A 19872-nucleotide genomic window follows, 5' to 3' on the forward strand; every position below is an offset into this window, starting at 1 on the left:
AAATAAAGGAGATAAATGTGAGATTAAGAGGAAGTTGTGAAATGAAACCCAGACGAGGAGCACACGTCAGACCGCTGCAGAACCCGGATCATCTGTTAATGTTTGGGTTCCCAGTCAGTCATGGGAAGACCTTCATCAGCACCCTGATCTTCTTCTTCATCACTGTTTCTGCCTCAGACATGAATCACGAGTCCGATCAGATTTTTTACTAAATTATAGAAATTATAGATTATATTCTGAATTTATTAAAGATATTTTAAACTAAAACATGTAAACTTAAAAATCACGGAAGACGTTTTAACAGGAAACTAAATAATAATAATAATAATAATTATTATTGGGGGGGGGGGCTGGTCAGGTGTTTTCACAGGAAGTTGGTGCGTGAAGGTGGAACCTTCTGGAACCTTCTGGTCCCTCATTGCTTATGGAAGTCTTCGTGTCGCAGGATCTTGTAAAGAACCCAGTAGAAGATGTTGAAGAAGAGGAAGGCCAGAGGGAAGCCGGCCCGCGACACTGTGTCGATCTTCTTGGCTCGGTCGATGAACAGCTTCCTCATCTCCTCCGTGGTTTTGCCCCCGCCGCTCACTGCTGCTCCAGGTGGATTCTGGGTAGTGTTAGCTGTGGCTCCTGGAGTGCTGAGGGCGACCACAGCGTTGTTGGTGGTGACTTTGGAGTCCTTCCTGATGCAGGGGGTGGACGTCACGGCGGCCGTGGGGGTCAGCCTGCTCTCATGGACCTCCCCCTCCTGTTGGAGAGACGAAGAAGAGGAGGAGGTCACACATCAGACCACTTTACGGTGTACATTTTAGGACATTCTCATAGTCAGAGTCAGGTGTCAGGTGTCAGGACAAAAGTCATCAGGTATCAGGAAAAAGTTGTCAGATGTCAGAGTCGGAGTGTGTCTCAAACCGCGCACTTCTATACTTCGAAGTTATTTAATCATAATTCTAATATAAACTGCAGCATGCTTTTTATCTCTTCAATCCCCAATGACAGTTATGGATCTGATCATTTGTTGGAGGCTGCAGTAGAGTTAGCAACGTAAATGTTAGCAGTTTTATAGCCGAATTTGCGGATGTAGATGGGCTATAAGTGTTAAAAATAATTAATGCTATAGGTTCCGTATGTTTATTCTCGATTGTTGAACCTCCAGATGAAGCACTGCGGGGTCTCTGGTGTAAACGAAATGGTCCTTGATCTGAAAACTGGTTAGGAAACATCGCTGGTTTAGAGAACCGTCCGGTTTCCATGGTACCTCTGACTAAGCCATCGCTGATTGTACATCACTTTAGATAAGCATCTGCAAAGTACCCATAAAGTACATATATATATATTAATGTTTGCTTTTATATAAACTGCCATTGTGTGTTCACCGTAGAACACTGTGGCATCAAACTAAGCCAGCAGTGGCACTGAGGCGCCTGAGGGCTTGGACGTTGCTGTGGAGAAGAGGAGGCGGCAAAATTTTAAATAAAATGTTTTCTGCATTCCTGTTTTAGCGTCTTCATTACTGCATTTCATATTTTAAATGATGGTTTCTAGTAAAATCGGTTTCCTGTTGCAGACGTGAAGGTATCAGTGTAAACACCAATAAAACACATGTATAATGTAAAGTACTTTAATTCAGTGAAGATTTCTTTGCATATTTAAAAGCTGTTTTATTAGTGTTTTAAATTGCACTTTAGGTATGGGGGAGACATGCAAAGACACATGAACGTGTGCTGATGGTTTCTATTGTTATCTATTGAGATAGATTAATACAGTGGAGGCCACCGTTCTTTGTTTCACAAATGAGGCCTTTTAAAAGGCATTTAATAGCATAAAAGTATGATGACATGCAAACACGTATGTTAACGTGATTTTAGATTTTGGAAGAACTTGGACGGATTGTCCTAAAAAAAGTTCATTAACGGAGCGGCGCTGCTATTAGGCAGCATGTAGGAGGTCATGTACCTTAAAATAAATAAGCATACGTTCTAATTCATGTGCAGCCTGAGGAGGATCCTGCGATCCTGTACGTCACTACTGGTAAGTGCAAAACGTTAGTGCTCACTTTGGATCAGCACTTAACCACGATAGTGTGCACTACAGAAAGTAGTGCTTAGTGCGTACTACACACTACCTTCCAGTGCACTCATGTAAGTGCACGGTTTGAGACACACTTCGAGTCTGACAACTTTTTTTCTGACGACTTTTTTTCTGACTCTGACATCTGACAACTTTTTCCTGATACCTGATGACTTTTGCCCTGACACCTGACACCTGACTCTGACTACGAGGATGTCCTAAAATGTACACCGTACCACTTACTCTTCTCCTCCTCACCCTGAAGTAAAAACTATTAATTTAAGTTTTTTAAATCTGGAATCAGATAAACAAGACGGCATTTTTCTCATCAAACGTCCCACCAAGTCTCACGCTGACCATCAAGCTGCAGCTACGTTTCTTCTGCAGGAGGAAACTAAACATCAGCACACATAAAAAATAAAGACAAAGAAAACTTTAGAAGCCTCTTTAAGATGCTTCAAGTTAGAAATCAGTTGATGCAAAGAGGAAATATCCAGTCAGATAAAATCACATTTTAAATTAAACCAAAAGAAATAAAAGAAAAGAAAAAAATAACAGTGACAATAAAATTATTATAAAATTATATCAAATAAAACTAGACTGAAATAAAAAAAAATCTTAAAATAAAATAAACTTAAATAAAATAAAAGAAAAAATGAAATAATAATAATAATGTAGATAAAAACAAATAAACTTGAAAGAAAATTAAAACAAACCTTAGAGGTTAAATAAACACATTGAAATTATATAATATTTAAATTATATAATAAAAAATCCAATCAAAATAATAAAAACACTAAAGTAAAATAAAATGGTAATAATCTAGAGCAAAGAAATAACTCAGAGAAAGTCTCTCAGAAGTTTTTCATCCTGCCCATGGGACCAGGTCACATCTGGCTGCAGTGTGAATGTAATTCCACCAGAGAGCAGCAGAGAGACGATGGTTTAACCCAGGACGGGGGGATTCTGCTACATCCAGACGGGTTTAACACTGAGCCGGAGTTAATGTCGCGTCTTTAGGTCCAGATGAAGAAAAAGTCATTCTAGTAACAATAAAAACAGACGCAGCATCTTCACTTCTTACTGCTGCTTTAAGGCTACAGATGTTTAAATGTTACGCGCTAAAAGCCGTGAAGAAGAAATAACGGACGCAGCAGGAAGCAGGACAGGTCTGTGCGGTAAAGCTCGAGGTGTTTTTCTGCAGGAATGAACGGCTTCGTTTCCTGTTTCTACCTGCAGAAGTTTCCTTTCATGACTTCATTTTTCTCCTGATTCTCAGCTCCAGCTACCATCTTCATCTCCGTTCAACCATCGGTGTGTCTGAGCTGCTCTCCGGCAGATCATGGATGATAAATGTGTGACAAACCCATGCAGACATGCGCACACACACACACACACACATGCACAGTGCCTTTACCCTGCTGTGGTGGTCGGTGTAGAGGCTGCTCATAGATCCGTACAGAGGTTTTGAAGGTTGGAGGCCGTTGTCAGTGTTAACACGACGCAGGGACTCAGCTAGCTCCTCTGGATCAACTGCACCTCCACTGTTCTACCGGCCGACAACATGCACATACGTGATCAACACACAGAAACCAAAAGGAAAACAGAACATCCAAAAACAGGGCCGGACCGGTCCGGATCGCGCAGTCATTCAGTCAACAGGAACTCCAGGAATGTCCTCCTGTGGCGATGATCAGCCATGTGAGGAACATCTTAAACAAACGTCCCTAAAATGATCTAAAGTAAAGATGATGAAGCTTCATTTAAACAAGCACGTTCAGAACGTTTTAAACTAAAACTTTTCTTTATGCTGTTTTGTGGATATTTTGAAAGGTGCTGCTCACTTTTTCCCTTTGGTAGCAAAAACAAAATTCCAAAGAGTTTTTACTTTTATCCAAATGTTTAAAACGGATCAACGCACCATCAGGAGGACATCAGAGGTCACTGGTCTGGAAAAATCTGAAGTTTGTACTCTAGTTCTTGGTTGCTAAAACTTCAGAGACTCATTTTAAAACCATTTAGTTATCCCTAGACGGGATTTTTATGACCTCCATTTTAACTATGAAGAACCCTGGAGTAATCTTAGACCACAGCTTAATTAAAGTCACACATCTGCCTTTGACACTGATATTTGGATCAACATGCTCCGTGATGTGGTTGGTATGTCTGACCTGGCCGTAAAATACCTCCTTTCATACATTTGTGACAGAGGCTTCAGTGTTTTTCAAAATCAGATCATGTCAAAAGTTTCTAACCTGACATCTGGGTTTACCAAGGTTCAGTCCTACAATATATTCTTTTCCTTTTAGACATTCTTCCTCTAGCTGGATAACCCAGCAGTTTCCTGACATTTCGCATCATTTCTATGCTGATGATGGACAGCTGTATTCTTAATAATGACCAGGGGTCTCATTTATAAAACTGTGCGTAGGATTCTTACTAAAAGTGTACTTACGCCCAAAACCGGAAGTTGGCGTACGCCATAAAATATTCTGATTTATAAAACCGTGCGTACGCACAGGTGCAAGCAATTTCCCCTTTATAAATCACACTCGTCCTTGAAGTTTGCGCAGGTGAATTTGGCTCATGTTCCGCCCACTACACACCCACTTTCCACCATAAATGGTCAATGCAAAGTACCTCAGCGTGTATTAAAATGAGCCAGCTGATCCATGTTGTGATCCATGAACAACGGCAACCGCAGGGAAGCGAACCAAAAAACGCAACTTCACAGAGGCAGAAATCGATGCATTAGTGAGTGAGGTGGAGAGTCGAAAAATTATTTTGTTTGGTAGCCACAGTAGTGGCGTGACAAATAAGAGTAAGTGTCGTGAGTGGCAACACATAGTTACCTCAGTTAACTCTGTGAGCGGGACAGAGCGGACCATGGCGAGATCAAAAAGAAACCATCAATGAACTGAAGGAAATCAGAACAACACTGCATAATTTGTGTGACATTATGTTCGACATTTCAAACACATTAAAAGAGCTTGTGAAAAAGTGAACCTTATTGTCTGCTTAATCGCTGCATGACCTCCTCACGGAGCCGTGCCCCGTGTTGGAACTCCCTGTGTCTGGGAGGGGGCTGTGGGTGAGGGTCGGCATTCCGAGGAGGGGGGAGGCCAGGAGGTAGTTTGATGCCGTGCCTCAGTGCCAGGTTGTGCAGCACGCCACACGCCCTCACGATCCTGCGCACCTTTTGGGGATGGTACAATAATCTACCCCCTGACGCATCCAGACACCGCCACCGGCATTTTAAAAGGCCGATGGCGCGCTCTACAGTTGAGCGCGCACGGGAGTGAGCGGTATTGAACAGGGTCTCCTCTGCGCTCTGGGGGTTTGGGAAGGGGGTCAGGAGCCAGCGCCGGAGGGGGTAGCCACTGTCCCCTGCATTTCAATGAAACAGTGCATCAGTGGTCTGCATCTGGCTAAGCTGGTTGTCAATATAAAGTTATTGTCTTACCAAGAAGCCAGCCATCACGTACAGCGCCTGCCTGCAGTCTCTTCCCTACACTGCTTTGCGCTAGGATGTAAGAGTCACGTGTAGAGCCAGGCCATCGTGCAACTACATTTGTCAACATCATGTTGGATTGACATATGACTTGAACATTGATAGTATGCACATGCTTCCTATTGACATACATGAATTCATCGACATATGGGGCCCTTATAGCAATATGAGTGCAGTCAATTGCGCCGATTACATTAGGAAAACCGGACATTGCTGCAAATTGCCTTTTAATGTCGGCCTGTTCTCCTGCAATATAGGGAAATTGGATGTGGAAGAGTGTAGCAGGACGCATAGACAGCGGAGACGGGTTATGAACTCTTGCCGGGTTGAAGTCATGCACGCTGACCAGTGAGCCGAAATCACATCTGCGGTCATACAGCCAGAGCGCAAAATTAATTGGAGACATGGTGACAGGACCCCACACTGCCACAAGAGGACTCTGGATGCAGTGTGTTGTTAATTCCCCACCTCTCCATCTGTGTCGCCAATTCCCCCAGCCTCCAAAACCAGCGTACGCATGGGTCAGAGCTGCCGTGAAAGACCGCACATTTTCACCTCAAGTTTGTTTTTTATAAATCACAACCTTTGCGTGAAAAGAGGCGTACGCCAGTTTCAGGCCCCATTTTGTGCGTACGCAACGGTTATAAATGAGACCCCAGATGTTTCATAAGTATCGAACAGTGACTATGTAACAACTATTTAGGGATGTCACAATTATTTATTATTATTATTATTTTTATTATTATTATTATTATATCAGCAGATCAGCTGAACTTCCGCATGGAGTAAAAACAGTGTTCCAACACTTCTGCATGTTTCCTATTGTGTTGCTTTGTTTTGGTCTGTAAGGGCTGCAGAAGCCTGAGTAGGACGCTACGGCAGCCTGAATGGGATGATATGGCAAAGGAAGAGCTTTTCCCTCCAAACTGATGGATTAAGACATGTTTGTTAGATTTTCTTTTTGTTTTGTTTTTGGGTTGAAGAAGAAAGATGAGCGAGGTGTAAAAGGTTGCAGAGAAAGGAGGAAATACATTCATTTCACCACCTGCAGGATAACCTGCAGCTTTTCATGCTACAGCAAAGCTAAAAGCTCGATAGTTTGGATAAATTCTGCTAATATTTATCTTTACGTGGCATTAAAATTAAATGAAATGTTTTCGTGTCATTTGCTTTTTTGTAATTATGTCTGACTCGGGTTGGTCTTACAGCAACGTGATGCGTTCACTGAACGTTACGTTATACAGGCGAGAAAAATAAACTAAATGTGACGGATAGTTTCAAGTTTCAAACATAATCGATTCGACATGAGTAGAAACAAACAATAACATAATAAAGATAATAATAAAGAAACAATATTCCAGATATACGTCGGATTTATTTTCACTATTTAGTTTGATTTATGTCCCAAACCAACAACAGCTATTCTGCTGAAGGACAGAAGTCAGGGCTAGCTGGATGTTTTTCTGGGTTTATAATGTTCTACTCGGGTTGAAAAGAAACGTTCAAAACCAGTTTTATAAGGTGGTTTACAGGAAGAAGCCTCCCACGTCCAGACAGTGGACCTGCAGCCTTTTACTCGGAGAGAAATCCAGAGTTAATGTGTAGGATTTATTTATTCTTTACACAGCAGAGGAGATTCAGCTGGAGTCAGACCTTTTAGTTACTTTACTTTGTTGTTTTATACGTCAATTATTTCAGCATTGAAAAACAGAAATAAATAAAACCAGTAGACATATAAAGAGTGTTCAGGTGATTTTACTCATTATAGTGCCAAGAAACTGATTTAAGCACAATAATCATAATATTCGTAAAATCGTGAATATTTCTTAAACAATCGTACCAAGAAAATTTGTGACATCCCTACAACTATTTACAACTAAATGCAGATAAAAATCCTAACTGTCAGTTGCATCCCTGACATACAGGAACACCTCTGAATTAGGCTCGTCTGTCCAGCCAAGCCTCAGAAACCTTGGTGTTATCTTTGACTCAGCACCGTTCAGTAGAACTAAATGCTTCTATCAGTTGAGAAATTTCTCCAAACTACAGAGACTGCAGCCTAAAACAGAACTGGAAATGACTATTCATCCTTTAATTTCATCTCATTTAGACTAAGTCCAGCTAGTCCCATTTAGACGAGTCGACTGCTTTGCTGCCTTCAAAAGCAGCTTAAAGACCCGCCTGCTCCATGCTGACAGACAGGCTGCCTCTTTAGTTCTTAACTGTACTCTGATTTTATTCTTATTTTAGAACCGTTTTAATCTTGACTATTTTAAAACTATTGTTTAACCTTGTTCATCTTGGAACTGTGAAGCACCTCGCGATCTCGTAAGATTTTAAACGTTGCTATACAAATAAAATGTGTTATTTATTATCATTATTATAAACCGGGAAGCAGAACTTTTAGTTTCCAGGTTTCTGTGGAACAGCTGCAGGTTCTGGGTGCAAAACAGTCGCTCTGTCTTTAAAAACTTAAACAGAAACTCTTTCAAAGAGGAAAGTTTAACTCATCAGATTCTGTCATTTGTCTTTTAACATCTCAAAATAATTTTCTTGAATTTTCCTTTATAACTCATTTTTGTGATCATTTTAATTTTTTGCTTGTGTTTTTATTTTTTTGTTGTTGATCACTGAGTTGAAAAAGTGACAAAAAATAAAGAATGACTGATTTTACTGACTGTATCTCCATCAGGAAATGTCTGCATCAATATGACTGATGATGGATAATAATAATTTATAGATAAAAGCCAAATGGTTTTCCTGTGTCCTTGCTCAGTGGACTGAATGCTGAGTGGATCCTTTCCCGACCGCTCCTCATGCTCTGTGTGGATGGCCTGAAGTCATGGATGCATCCACAGTCATGCCGCCTCATGCACTGATTCGTGTCAGAAAACATGCAAAGATAACATAAGAAACATGTTTCTAACTTCTGATGCAATGACAGCATGTGTCCACAAGGTGGCAGTTTAAACCCAAACACTCTGTGTGTGACCTGGTCATTTCTTAGTGCTTGCTGCAGGAGTTTTCTGTACCTTGCTCTTGTTCTTGGGTTGCCGCCTGAATCTCAGCAGCTCTTTATGTTGCCTGGACACAAAGTTGACAGCAGCGTACTCCAACAGAGCTGAGAAGACGAAGAGGAGGCACACTGCCATCCAGATGTCAATGGCCTTCACGTAGGACACCTGAAATCAAACACTTTCAGTGAGACACATTTTTCTTCCATACAGGCTTCATTCCTCTGCAGAGACCAGAACAGAGGCGGAGATTCATAAAACTTGGAGGCACATCGAGCAAACAAAGAGTCCTGTAAACTGCTGCTGCTTGTTTTTCCACCTAAAAGTTAACTCAGGCTTCAGAAAGCTGCAGCGTCACAGATTAGTATTTTCCTGCAGTAATTACTGATCACATCTGAGACTGAGCTACCGACGGCCGTGGTGTCAAAAAGATGTAACCTCATTCCTGCCTGAAATAATGACTTATTCAGACACATGTAACATACTGGAGTGCAAAGCCCTGTTAAAGACCAGAAACACGAGAAACCTCCTAACCTCTAAACACACACACACACAGGCCCAGTTAAAGTGTGGTGTGTACCGTGCTTAGCCGGGTTATGTAACACAGCGCTCCATGTCAGATTTTTTCTCATGCATACGAGATACCAGAACAAGACAGAGGGCTCGTTCTCACTCACGCTCCAGCACATCCACGATGTGTGTGATCAACACACGCTCGTGCTCGCCCGTGCACAATATCCGTTGGTATAATGAATGAAGAAGAAAAGGAGGCGTTTCAGGTCTGGTCTCATAGGACAGTAAATCAGATCTGCCACAGTTTCTGCTCGCCATGATGTCTGAACTTCTGTCTGCTTCCGAATATTCAGGGATGAGATTGAGGTGTGTGCGTGTGCTACCTGGAATAAATCTGATGATTAATTCTGGATTCAGACACTCTGAACGTGGCGACATTTAACCTCTTCTTAAAGGTGGGTAGGGTAGGAGATGTTTTCCAGAAGCATTTGTTATTATATTGCTTAAAATCTCCTTCACAGCCCGACTGCAGCCAATTAATTAAATACTTGAACACAAAAATAAAAAATTAGACACCTGTGGAACAGACAGGACTGAAAAACCCCAACCAATCATTTTAACGGCCCGTTCTAAACGACTGGTTGGTGATATGTGTGTCGAACTGCCTTCCAGTCTGGCTTCCGTCCTTTTCACAGCACAGAATCTGCTCTGTTAAAAATCACCAACGACCTGCTGATGGCGGCTGACTCCGGTCTTCTCACAATCCTCATCCTCTTAGATCTCAGTGCAGCATTTGACACCATCTCACACAGCATCCTCCTAAATAGACTGGCAACCCTTGGTGTTTCTCATACTCCTCTCACTTGGTTCTCCTCGTATCTCTCTAACCACACACAGTTTATTCAACTCAAGGTCCACACTTCAGAGTCACTCCCTGTCTCGGCCGGTGTACCCCAGGGATCAGTCCTGGGCCCCTTCTGTTCATAACATATCTTCTCCCCCTTGGCTACATTTTCCGTAAACATAATATCAACTTCCACTCCTACGCAGATGACACCCAGCTCTACATCTCCTCCAAACCGTACTCTTCTCTTCCACCTTCCTCTCTCTCCGACTGCCTCCAGGAAATCAAACCATGGTTCTCCTCCAATTTTCTCAAACTCAACAGCAGTAAAACTGAGGTTCTACTTGTCGGTACTCCCTCCACTCTAACCAAGTCTCACAGTTTCTCCATCAACATTGACAAGGAAGGAAGAGGTTTGGACTTTAGAATCGTGCATTTTCAAGAAAGTAGCTTGCTCAAACCGTTTTCCAGGATCTCCTACTCTACCTTTAATAAGAGTTATTTTTTCTACCTCCTGTCTGGAACAGCCGCAAACAAATGAAGTATTAAATAGTCTCTACAGAAAACCGAGACATGTGAGATTACTACACAAGTGTATGGATCAACAAACATGTTACTGTGTCCGAGTAAATTCACCTGAAACACAGTAGAAAGTGTAAATGTTATCTCCTCCTGAAAGAAAACCACAGGTGAACCAGGTGAAAAGTGATTGCTAGCTCCAGAGTTTCTGTGATGAGACAGACTTGCTACATGTTAGCGTTGCTTCTTCTTGCCGTCTGCGAACTGGACTCTAGGATCTCATGTTGCCTCCTGGATAGTGGAGCCTAGTCATGAAGAGGCAGTATGGGCCCATCAGTTCTGCTCTGCCTGCTAACCGGCCTGTAGTACAGGTGCTGCTGCGTCCATCAATGGACAAGAAGATGGACAACAGCTCGGTTAAATTTGATGTTATCTATGTAGAAAAAAGTGGCTTTTTACATGATTGTGTACTTTATAGAAAAACTGTTTGGCCCTCAAGTGTCCTTCTGTCCATCTAAGAGACTCTGCCTCTCTGAAATGCTCCTTTTATACCAGTCATGTTACTGACATGTTGCCAGGTAACCTGATTAGTTGTCCAATGCTCCTCCAGGTGTTTCTGGTTTGTACCACTTTTCCAACTTTTTCCAGACGTGTTGCTGCATCAGATTCACTATCAGCTCATATTTTCATCACATGGTGAAACGTCTGTTTTATCATCTGAGATGATGTTTATCTTCTACTGGGAATAAAATATGTTGAGTGTAAAAACCATTGCATTCTGTTTTTATTTACATTTTATTTATTTATTTTTTTTTTATTAACATTTTAAACAGTGTCCCCACTTTTTGTGAATCATGGTTGTACCAGATTGGAAGGAAATCATCTAAGTTGATGATTGCTGTTTAAAAAATAGACTATATATTGCATATGACTTAAAACTTTACATAGGTGTGAATTATTTGTGCATAATATAATTCCAAACTGTATCTTTATAATAGCATAAATTAGCTGAAACATAAAACCAAGTCTGAAAATGGTGATGGAATCTTTAGTTTGCTGAAAGTAGCTGACGTTGCCTGGTTATGTGAGCATAGATGGACGGTTAAAAATGTCTTTGTATTTAATAGTTGACATTTTACTGGCTCTAACTGGTTTTCCATGCCACTTGTGTATTTGTTGTGGCTGTTAACATAGTTTATGTTGTATCAGACTGGCTGGCATGCATGTCATTGTCATGTTCTGTGTTCAAAATCAGTTCAGCTGAGATAAATTTATGTTCTACTGCCATTTACAGAGTGTCATTAAACATCACCAAACCTGTCAATCAATGGAGTGAATGGTGACACATCTTATTTAGGTCCTGAGACTGTAATGCTGCTGCTGGGGGACGTCCCATGATGCACCGGGCTCCTCTCCGCTGGGGGACGTCCCATGATGCACTGGGCTCCTCTCTGCGCTCTTTACTCTCCATGTAGAATTATCTGGCGTTGTTGTCATTGATTTGTGTTTCTTTCTCAGCAGGTAATGGTTGAGGTGGGGGTCCTGGTCTGCCCTAATCTGTGCAGTTCCTGTGGTGACGCCCTCTGTGGCTCCTGGTGTAGACGAATCCCTTTGATATTGTTTCTTCACCTCAGCATAAAGCTGGATGTTTGTGTTCAGATGTTTATATCTAGTTATATTTTATTATATTTTAATATTGATGTGATGAGAAGGTCTATCATAAGGCGAGCCATGATGTTTTCCTGAACCAGGAGTTATGATTACTGGAAGGTGGAAAATGAAATTGGACTAATACTCTGAATCTGAGGGAAGGTGCAGGAGAAAAGTGACTGGAAAGAGTTTGTGAATTAGAGCAGACAGAGCGGAAGCATCCTGGGACCACCAGAACACCCCGACACGAAGCATGTCCTCTAACTCAACTCATAGCTGTGACTCCACGTTTACTTGTATCTGCAGAGTCTCTGTAGCTGCGTTTCCATCTCCCCAAGAATTCCACAAACCTAAATATCGCAATAAAAACTGCTAATGAAAACACCAGCATTTAAAAAAACCTCTGAAATATGGCTAAAAGTTTTCTATCCCTCATGAGGTGGTTATTCAGATGTGTGGATATTGAACAGTTCATTTCAAGTAAAGATAGTGCAGTATGAGTAATGCAGGAGGAGATAGAAATATTTTTATAAATAATGAAAAAAAAATATAACCTGCATCCTCGATAGCACACAAGAGCGAAATGCATAGTTTTACAAAGAATTAGAAATCTCCCTCCTCCTCAAAATGGAGTCGAGATTTTACAAGAATAATGGCTAATGCACTAAACACCATTCAATAGAAACACCTGCAAATCGCAATTCTACTTTGTAGAAATTTTTGAAAATATCGCATTTATTTAGCAAAAAACTGTAATGGAAACACAGTAAGGTGAAATCTGGGTCTCAGACCATGTTTAGGTCTGGTTCAAAAGAAAGGAGGAAAACCAAAGTCATGACCTTCCTCTTTATTGACATCCTTTCTTCTCCTTTTTATTATTATTGATATCTCTGACAGCACTCGGACATTCCAGTCTCATAAATAAAGTCCCTCCTTCAGCTTCTGTCCATCTACGTCAAAGCCAACATTGCTTACCTTTGTTTACCATCCATGATCTGCAGCTGGTCCTCCAGCCTTATTTATTTCTTTTCTTCTTTTACAATAAATTTATAGTTTTCTAGAAAAAAATATCTCCAAAATCTGTTTAGAGAAAGCTTGCAGAAATTAATCTGAACATTGGGCTGCTGGAGCAAACTGATGAAGAGGAGAAGGAAAACCTAGACACACAGGCGTTTAAATACAAACACATGCAGACCTTTGGCAGTGAAGTCCTAGAGCCGGAGCTCTGTGTTGTCATGGTGAGGACGGTGGTGATGCCCAGCGCCACTCTGGCCGGGGCGGCGTCCATGTTGATCCAGAAAGAGACCCAGGAGAGGATGACGATGAGGAGGGAGGGGATGTACATCTGAATCAGGTAGTAACCCATCTGACGCTCCAGGTGGAAGCGCACCTCGATGCAGGTAAATTTACCTGAAACAACCATGAAACCGGTGAAAAGTGCACAAGCATGTTTTCAGTTTGCAGAGGCTGGAATGAAATCTGCATGAGGAGGCAACGACGCTGGATTAGACAAAAATCCAGAAATCGTTTGCAAATTTCAGGGAGAAGATTTATAACAGAATTATTTTTTCTCTACAGAAAAAAGTCTGATTTATTACTTCAGAATGCGATGGCCCTTTAAAGAATTTTTATTAGTCCTTCCAGATTAATGTCACGTAAATACATGAAATCAATAGCAAATGTCAGCAGATGAACTCATTTTTGTTGTGATCAGAGGCCTTGCTGACTTGGAGGTGTTACAGCAGCTCAGTAGCTTCCTCTGCTCCATGTTTACACTTACACTCCCCATTTTGAAGGTCTAAGCTGCACAATCTGTAAAGATAAACCAGATAAACTGGACACACGAGTCCAGTTTAAATCAAGTCCTGATCTATTTTAATGTGAAACATTAATATGGGGGGGCTGAAACATATCCAGGCCAGCCCAGAGACATAGTCCCTCCAGCGTGTCCTGGGTCTTCCCTGGTCTCCTCCCAGTAGGACATGTCTAGAACACCTCACCAGGGAGGCGTCCAGGAGGCATCCCGACCAGATGCCTGAGCCACTTCATCTGGTTCCTCTGGATGTGGAGGAGCAGCAGCTCTCCTCCCGGATGTCTGTTTTTCTCATCCTATTGCTAAGTGAGAGTTCAGACACCCTGCAGAGGCATCTCATTTTGGCCACGTGTACTTGTGATGTTTTTTTTGGTCACAACCCAGAGCTGGTGACTGTAGGTGAGGCTAGGAACGTAGATGGACTGGTCAGTCCAGAGTTTCTCTTTTCAGCTCAGCTCCCTCTTCACCACGACAGACCGATGCAGAGTCTGCATCACTGCACACGCTGCTCCATCCTCCCCTCACTCCTGAACAAGATCCCAGGATACTTTAACTCCTCCACCTGGGGCAGGACTCATTCTCGGTCCCAAAGCACCCACAACAGGTGGTGCTTTGGGACCTTTCGGGATTTCAGGATTTAAAAAAACCACATTGCTCTTCTTCAATCCGGCGGCCCTCTCCTCTCCAGGACCCCTGAAAAGACCTAACCAGGGAGGCGGAGGAGTGTGACCCGAAAACATGGACAAGAGAAAAACAGGAAGTGTGATTTTTCTCAGAAGGAAGTCACAGATGAAGAACAAACATCTGTTTTCTCCTCCACAGTTCGGTTGAACCCGTTTGCTGTTACACTGGCTGGACTTTGATGGCGGTTGTCTCCAGCTTCTCCACTGGATGTCAGTCACTCTTCCTTTCAGCTCGTTCGATAACATTTTTAATAAAATTAGCACATTTGATAAATCTAGTAAAAATCATGGTTGAAGCTCTGACTGCAGAGATTTTTGTGTCTTCCAGCTTGAAGTTTCCAGGAAAACAAACTTTGTGTCAGAGCTGGTGGTGCTGTTGGAAATCCCCGCTCTCGGAAACCCTCCTCACCCTCGGCTCACTCTCAGGTTTATGTAAGAAAAACATCCAGAGACAAAGTCCTGAAGGTCCAAACCAACTTGCTGTCTGTGGTCAGATCTCGTTTATGAACCTGACCATCTGATCTTGGACATAAGCCTCCAGCAGCAAACACCACTGATGAGGCGTGACAAGCTTTCTCCCCTGGTGTGTGTGTGTGTTACCTGTGTTGTAGTGCTTGGTGCAGTATCTGAGGTCTGACTCGTCTTTGAGGATGAACTGTGGGAGCGTGAGGCCATCGGCCACCTGAACCGGTCCATTCTCCTGCCACTCGAAGATCAGGTCGTTCATGGTGTAACCGACTGGAAAAGCAGAAAGATCCCTTAACCAACTATTTACACACACACACACACACACACACACAGCTGATTATTCCAGGTTTCCCTGCAGGAAACTTAATTGAACCCATTGAAGTAAATCATTTAAGTTGGAGCTATTCTCTTATTTCAGCATTGGTAATGCAAAATTCCAAGTTATTTAGAAATAAATAAAATAAAATAATTATTTTAAAAATTGGCGTTGCTCAAATTACTTTTCACAGTAAGAATAAATTAAAACTTAATCACAAATGAAAATGAATTAAAGATCCCAAACATTTCTTTTTTTCTTTTCACATCTGTCTGTGATTCATTTCCTCAGATGCAACACTGACGTAAAACACAAGCACAGATGCACACACACGTGCAAACAATAAAAACCATGTCAGCCCTGCTGAGCTGTGGCTGCTCCTCCTTTCAGTCTAACTTTTGGGTATTAAAACTTCACAAAGGATGTTAATTTTATGTACAAAACATGACTAATGGACACACGTCAGCATTAAACTGCATAAACTTAACATAAACTTGTTTATATTGTTTTATTTAACTTTTCTTATTGTTATTTATTGTATTCTATTTGTGCTTTTCTTGCACCTTGTTGCCTCTATTTTGCTTTGTACTTGTATATATTGTGTCTTGTGCTTGTCCTGCTTTACTGTTGGTGTTGTGTTGCTGCTGGTACCCAAATTTCCCTGAGGACTCTCCAAAGGGATTAAGAAAGTATTTCTATTCTATTCTATTCTATTCTATTCTATTCTATTCTATATTAATGTGAACTTAACATGATGTGTCTGGGAAAACTGCTTGAAATGTCACAGGGATTTGTGGTCGGCTGTGGAAAGGATTTGATTGGAGATTCTTTAGGACCCCTCTCAGTCACTCTTACAGTTTAAATAACTCTAATAAATGTTGGAGAAACTGTGACATGGTTGGCAACCATACCCACATTTTCTGTTTTCTGGGACCAAAATTAAAAACATTTTGGACACGCATCAGGAAGAAATGGGAAAAATCCTGAGGTAGGACATACCTTTAGACTCCCTACCGTTAATTAAACCAGAACAACTCTCCACTGGCCAGAAATGTCCTGCATGTCCTCCTGATGGTGGTGAGGAATTCCACCAACATCAGCTGGATGAAACCAATGATGTCAGATGCAGAAGTTAAACCTGATCTGAGTTTCCAACTATAAAATCTATCTTTTTGTTTTTTCCAGGATCAAATAAAATTACAACTTTTACAGCTGTTTTATCCACTTCCATGTTTTCATTCATTAAATTATTGTTATGTGATATCTCTTCATAGATATTCAGTTTGTGTTTCGGCCTCAGACTGTGACGACTGAAATCCAGGACACAAACACAAACAACAGAAACGAGTGCAGTCGCTGCATTAAGGGGCTTTTTGGTGGAAGCAGTGAGTGACTGGTGCAGGCTGGTACAAGCCTGCAGACACAAACAAAAGATTCACTTCATCCTCATTCTTAGGTTTGGTCTTTAAGTGAAAAGTGTGTGTGCACGTTGAGACAAACAACAACGCACACACAGATGTGACAGAGCCTCCAGCGCTCTGCTTCTGCTTTGGATGTTTCCACATCTCACCATCGCCTCAAGCACTAAGAAAGATTCTGACTCAGAACATGTCTGAGATCTGCAGGTCTCTCTGAGCACATCCTCTGAAAACACTGCAGGTTAAAGAAATAATTCATCATATGAATTAGAGTCAATGTGTCATCGTCACAGTCTCTTACATAAACCTGTTTATCTCCACATCCCTCAGCATGAAACTCTGTTAATTTAGAAAATCACCCTTTTTCCTCCAGAACTGCCTTCATCCCTGGTGTGATAGATGAAGCAGGTGGTGGAAACCTTCCTCAGAGGTTTTCTCCGTATTAACATGACAGCATCACACAGTTGCTGCAGGTTTGTCGGCTGCATCCATGATGAGAATCTCCCGTTCCACCACATCCCAAAGCTGCTCTACTGGACTGAGATCTGGTGGCTGTGGAGGCCGTTGGAGTCCAGTGAACTCATCGTCATGTTCTAGAAAGCAGGTGGAGATGATCTGAGCTTTGTGACATGGTGCATTATCCTGCTGGAAGTAGCATCAGAAGATGCTCCACTGTGGTCATAAAGGGATGGACATGGTCAGCAACAATACTCAGGTAGGCTGTGCTGGTTAAACCAGGCCACGTTGGTACTAAGGGACTGTGATGGAATCATTTTACCAAGAGTCTTGATTAGAAGGATCCACTTGTGAGTTTTTATAAAAAATCTTATGCATAAGGAGACTCACCTCTGACGAGGTGGGACGAGGGGAAAATCAAAACTTCTGTGCTCAAGTTTGCTGTTATCTTTGTACAAAGCAGGTGTTGTCTGAACATTTCAGTGCAAACGTATGAGAAATAATTTCCCTGGTGTAGAAGTCAAAATGTTTCTTCACTGCATACAAACCAGTTGCACGTAGACGTCCACACTTATACAATTCTGAATTATAAATACAGTTTCCATCACAGGGCCTAAAGTGGGCCAAGAAAGCAGCCTGAAGCTTTGATTCAAGGTAGGATGGATCCATGCTTTCATGTTTCCACCAAACTATATCCCTGACATTCTTAGAAAAAAAAAGTACCTAATGTACCTTTAGGGTATAGAGGCGTGTCACTAGGTTGGTAGCCTCAAATATTCCTCTTTTATACCCTAAAAAAGTACTAATACCCCATATTGGGTCTCTGGTGAAGTTTTGTACCCTAATGTACATGAAGAAAAATAATCGCATCAAACCTCAAAAGGAAGATAAAGATTTTTCTCTATCCCACAATTAATGTGCAAAGGAACACATCAGAGACGATGTGGGGTTCAGTAGGAAACGTCAGCACGTGGGGGGAGGGGACACCTGGGCTCAAAACACCAACCTTGAGATGGGTAGACGAACACTCTGCCTCCTGAGCGACAGACAGGATCAACTCTACACACCCATAAAGCCGTGATGTACAAGAGAACTGTAAACGTCCACCCATGAGTCAAGCTTGTTTAACCGTTTCTCTTTCTTTTGCTTCTTCAACACAGACTAACTCCTGATGTTGTACCTAAATATTTAGAAGAAATAGTACAAATATGCACCATTTACTACTTGAGAGCATAAATCTACCTTTCAAGACCTCACCTTGCCATACATCCTTCCCTTTGGTTTGGCCCATATTTACATCCACCAGAGGGCAGTGCAGAGTTCACCGAGTTCTGATGTCATTTTCAGACAATAACAAACATGGTGAAGATGGAGATCATGATGATGTTCATTCTCAGAGCACGTTAAATACATGGTGGCTTCTTCTTCTTTGCTCTTTTTGGAGGTCACACATCAGCTGTACTGGTAAACACCGCCCCGACGGTTTCCGGTGGAAACGCATTCGCAAGGCCCCCCAAAAATGGAACAAATTATGCACGTACAGGATGCAGAAGACGGACAAAATGCTTCATATTGGTCCTCAGCATAGAGCATAAATGGGCCTTTGGACTTGGGTATACCACCCTCTTACTTTTGTATTGCTGCTGGTTTGCATCTGAGCATGCTCAATGCCCTACACTCAGTTTTGGGTGTATTTCTGTGGCAGCGCTGCAGCGTCACTTACAGGCCTGATGCTGATCCAGTATTTTACCTGGAATTGTGAGGACGTGCACTATTCTGGAAAATCGTTTGTCTGTATGAAAAACATGTTTTCATCTGACAACATTCACTGCTTAGTTAGGATCTGATTCTTTCAGGTACTAACTTCCTGTCCATGCAGGTGCTCAGACTTCCCAACGGGGAATCCGAACAGCATGCTAATTATTCAGCAGCCTGCCTGACTGATTCCCTGTGGGAATACAGACAGATTGAAGCCAGTGAGGTAAGGAATTTATGTACATTCTGCATGAACAGGGTGAATAATAAACCACAGTGGCGGTACAGGAACTCATGAATCACCAAAGTGTGGCTGATGTTGTTAAATCATACACCACTAATGGGAGAAAATCTATTTATAAATGTACTCATTAAATACAGATCACAGGTAGCAAACCCAGAAAGGTGACTCCGCTTTGTTCAGGAACGGATGAATAATAAACCACAGCAGGAGGAAATGGATCAGCCGGAGTCACAGGTTTTATTATTTATTTTTTTTCTATTTCTAAATTAAAATAAACTATTTTTACTGGAATCAGTCAAATGCCAGATTTAAGGAAACAACATCCTTTGATGGGAAAACAGAATAAAACCAAATAAAATTTTATTAAAATAGAAAAGATGCATATTAATCCATTACAAATTTTTACTAAACTAAACTGGCATTGAGCCTGTTTACAGGACCATCAAAATGTGATAACTGGAGTAACTGGGAGGGAGTGGTAGTCTGGTGATCAGACAGGAGGCTTTTCCTGTTATTTTGAAAACATGTTAAACACATGTTAAACACGGTCTTAGCATTAGCTAATAACGTGGAAGCTAATAAGCTTTACTTTGTTTATGCC

General features: G+C 41.7%; 1 protein-coding gene across 3 annotated transcripts in view; it reads right to left on the minus strand.

The window, feature by feature from the left end:
* Nucleotides 1-19872, minus strand: part of glra3 (glycine receptor, alpha 3) — a 71798-nt gene continuing 51926 nt past the window's right edge. For 2 of the 3 annotated variants that reach the window (XM_041983324.1, XM_041983325.1), the window contains 5 exons: nucleotides 15215-15352; nucleotides 13314-13528; nucleotides 8611-8760; nucleotides 3485-3616; nucleotides 1-745 (listed from right to left, as the gene is read on the minus strand). In XM_041983324.1, the coding sequence (XP_041839258.1) occupies nucleotides 416-745; nucleotides 3485-3616; nucleotides 8611-8760; nucleotides 13314-13528; nucleotides 15215-15352 (965 nt within the window). In that variant the 3' untranslated portion in view covers nucleotides 1-415. The remainder of the gene's footprint in view (nucleotides 746-3484; nucleotides 3617-8610; nucleotides 8761-13313; nucleotides 13529-15214; nucleotides 15353-19872) is intronic. The other variant, XM_041983326.1, reaches the window with a different exon arrangement.

This window comes from Melanotaenia boesemani, chromosome 4, assembly GCF_017639745.1.
Source record: "Melanotaenia boesemani isolate fMelBoe1 chromosome 4, fMelBoe1.pri, whole genome shotgun sequence".
NCBI lineage: Eukaryota > Metazoa > Chordata > Actinopteri > Atheriniformes > Melanotaeniidae > Melanotaenia > Melanotaenia boesemani.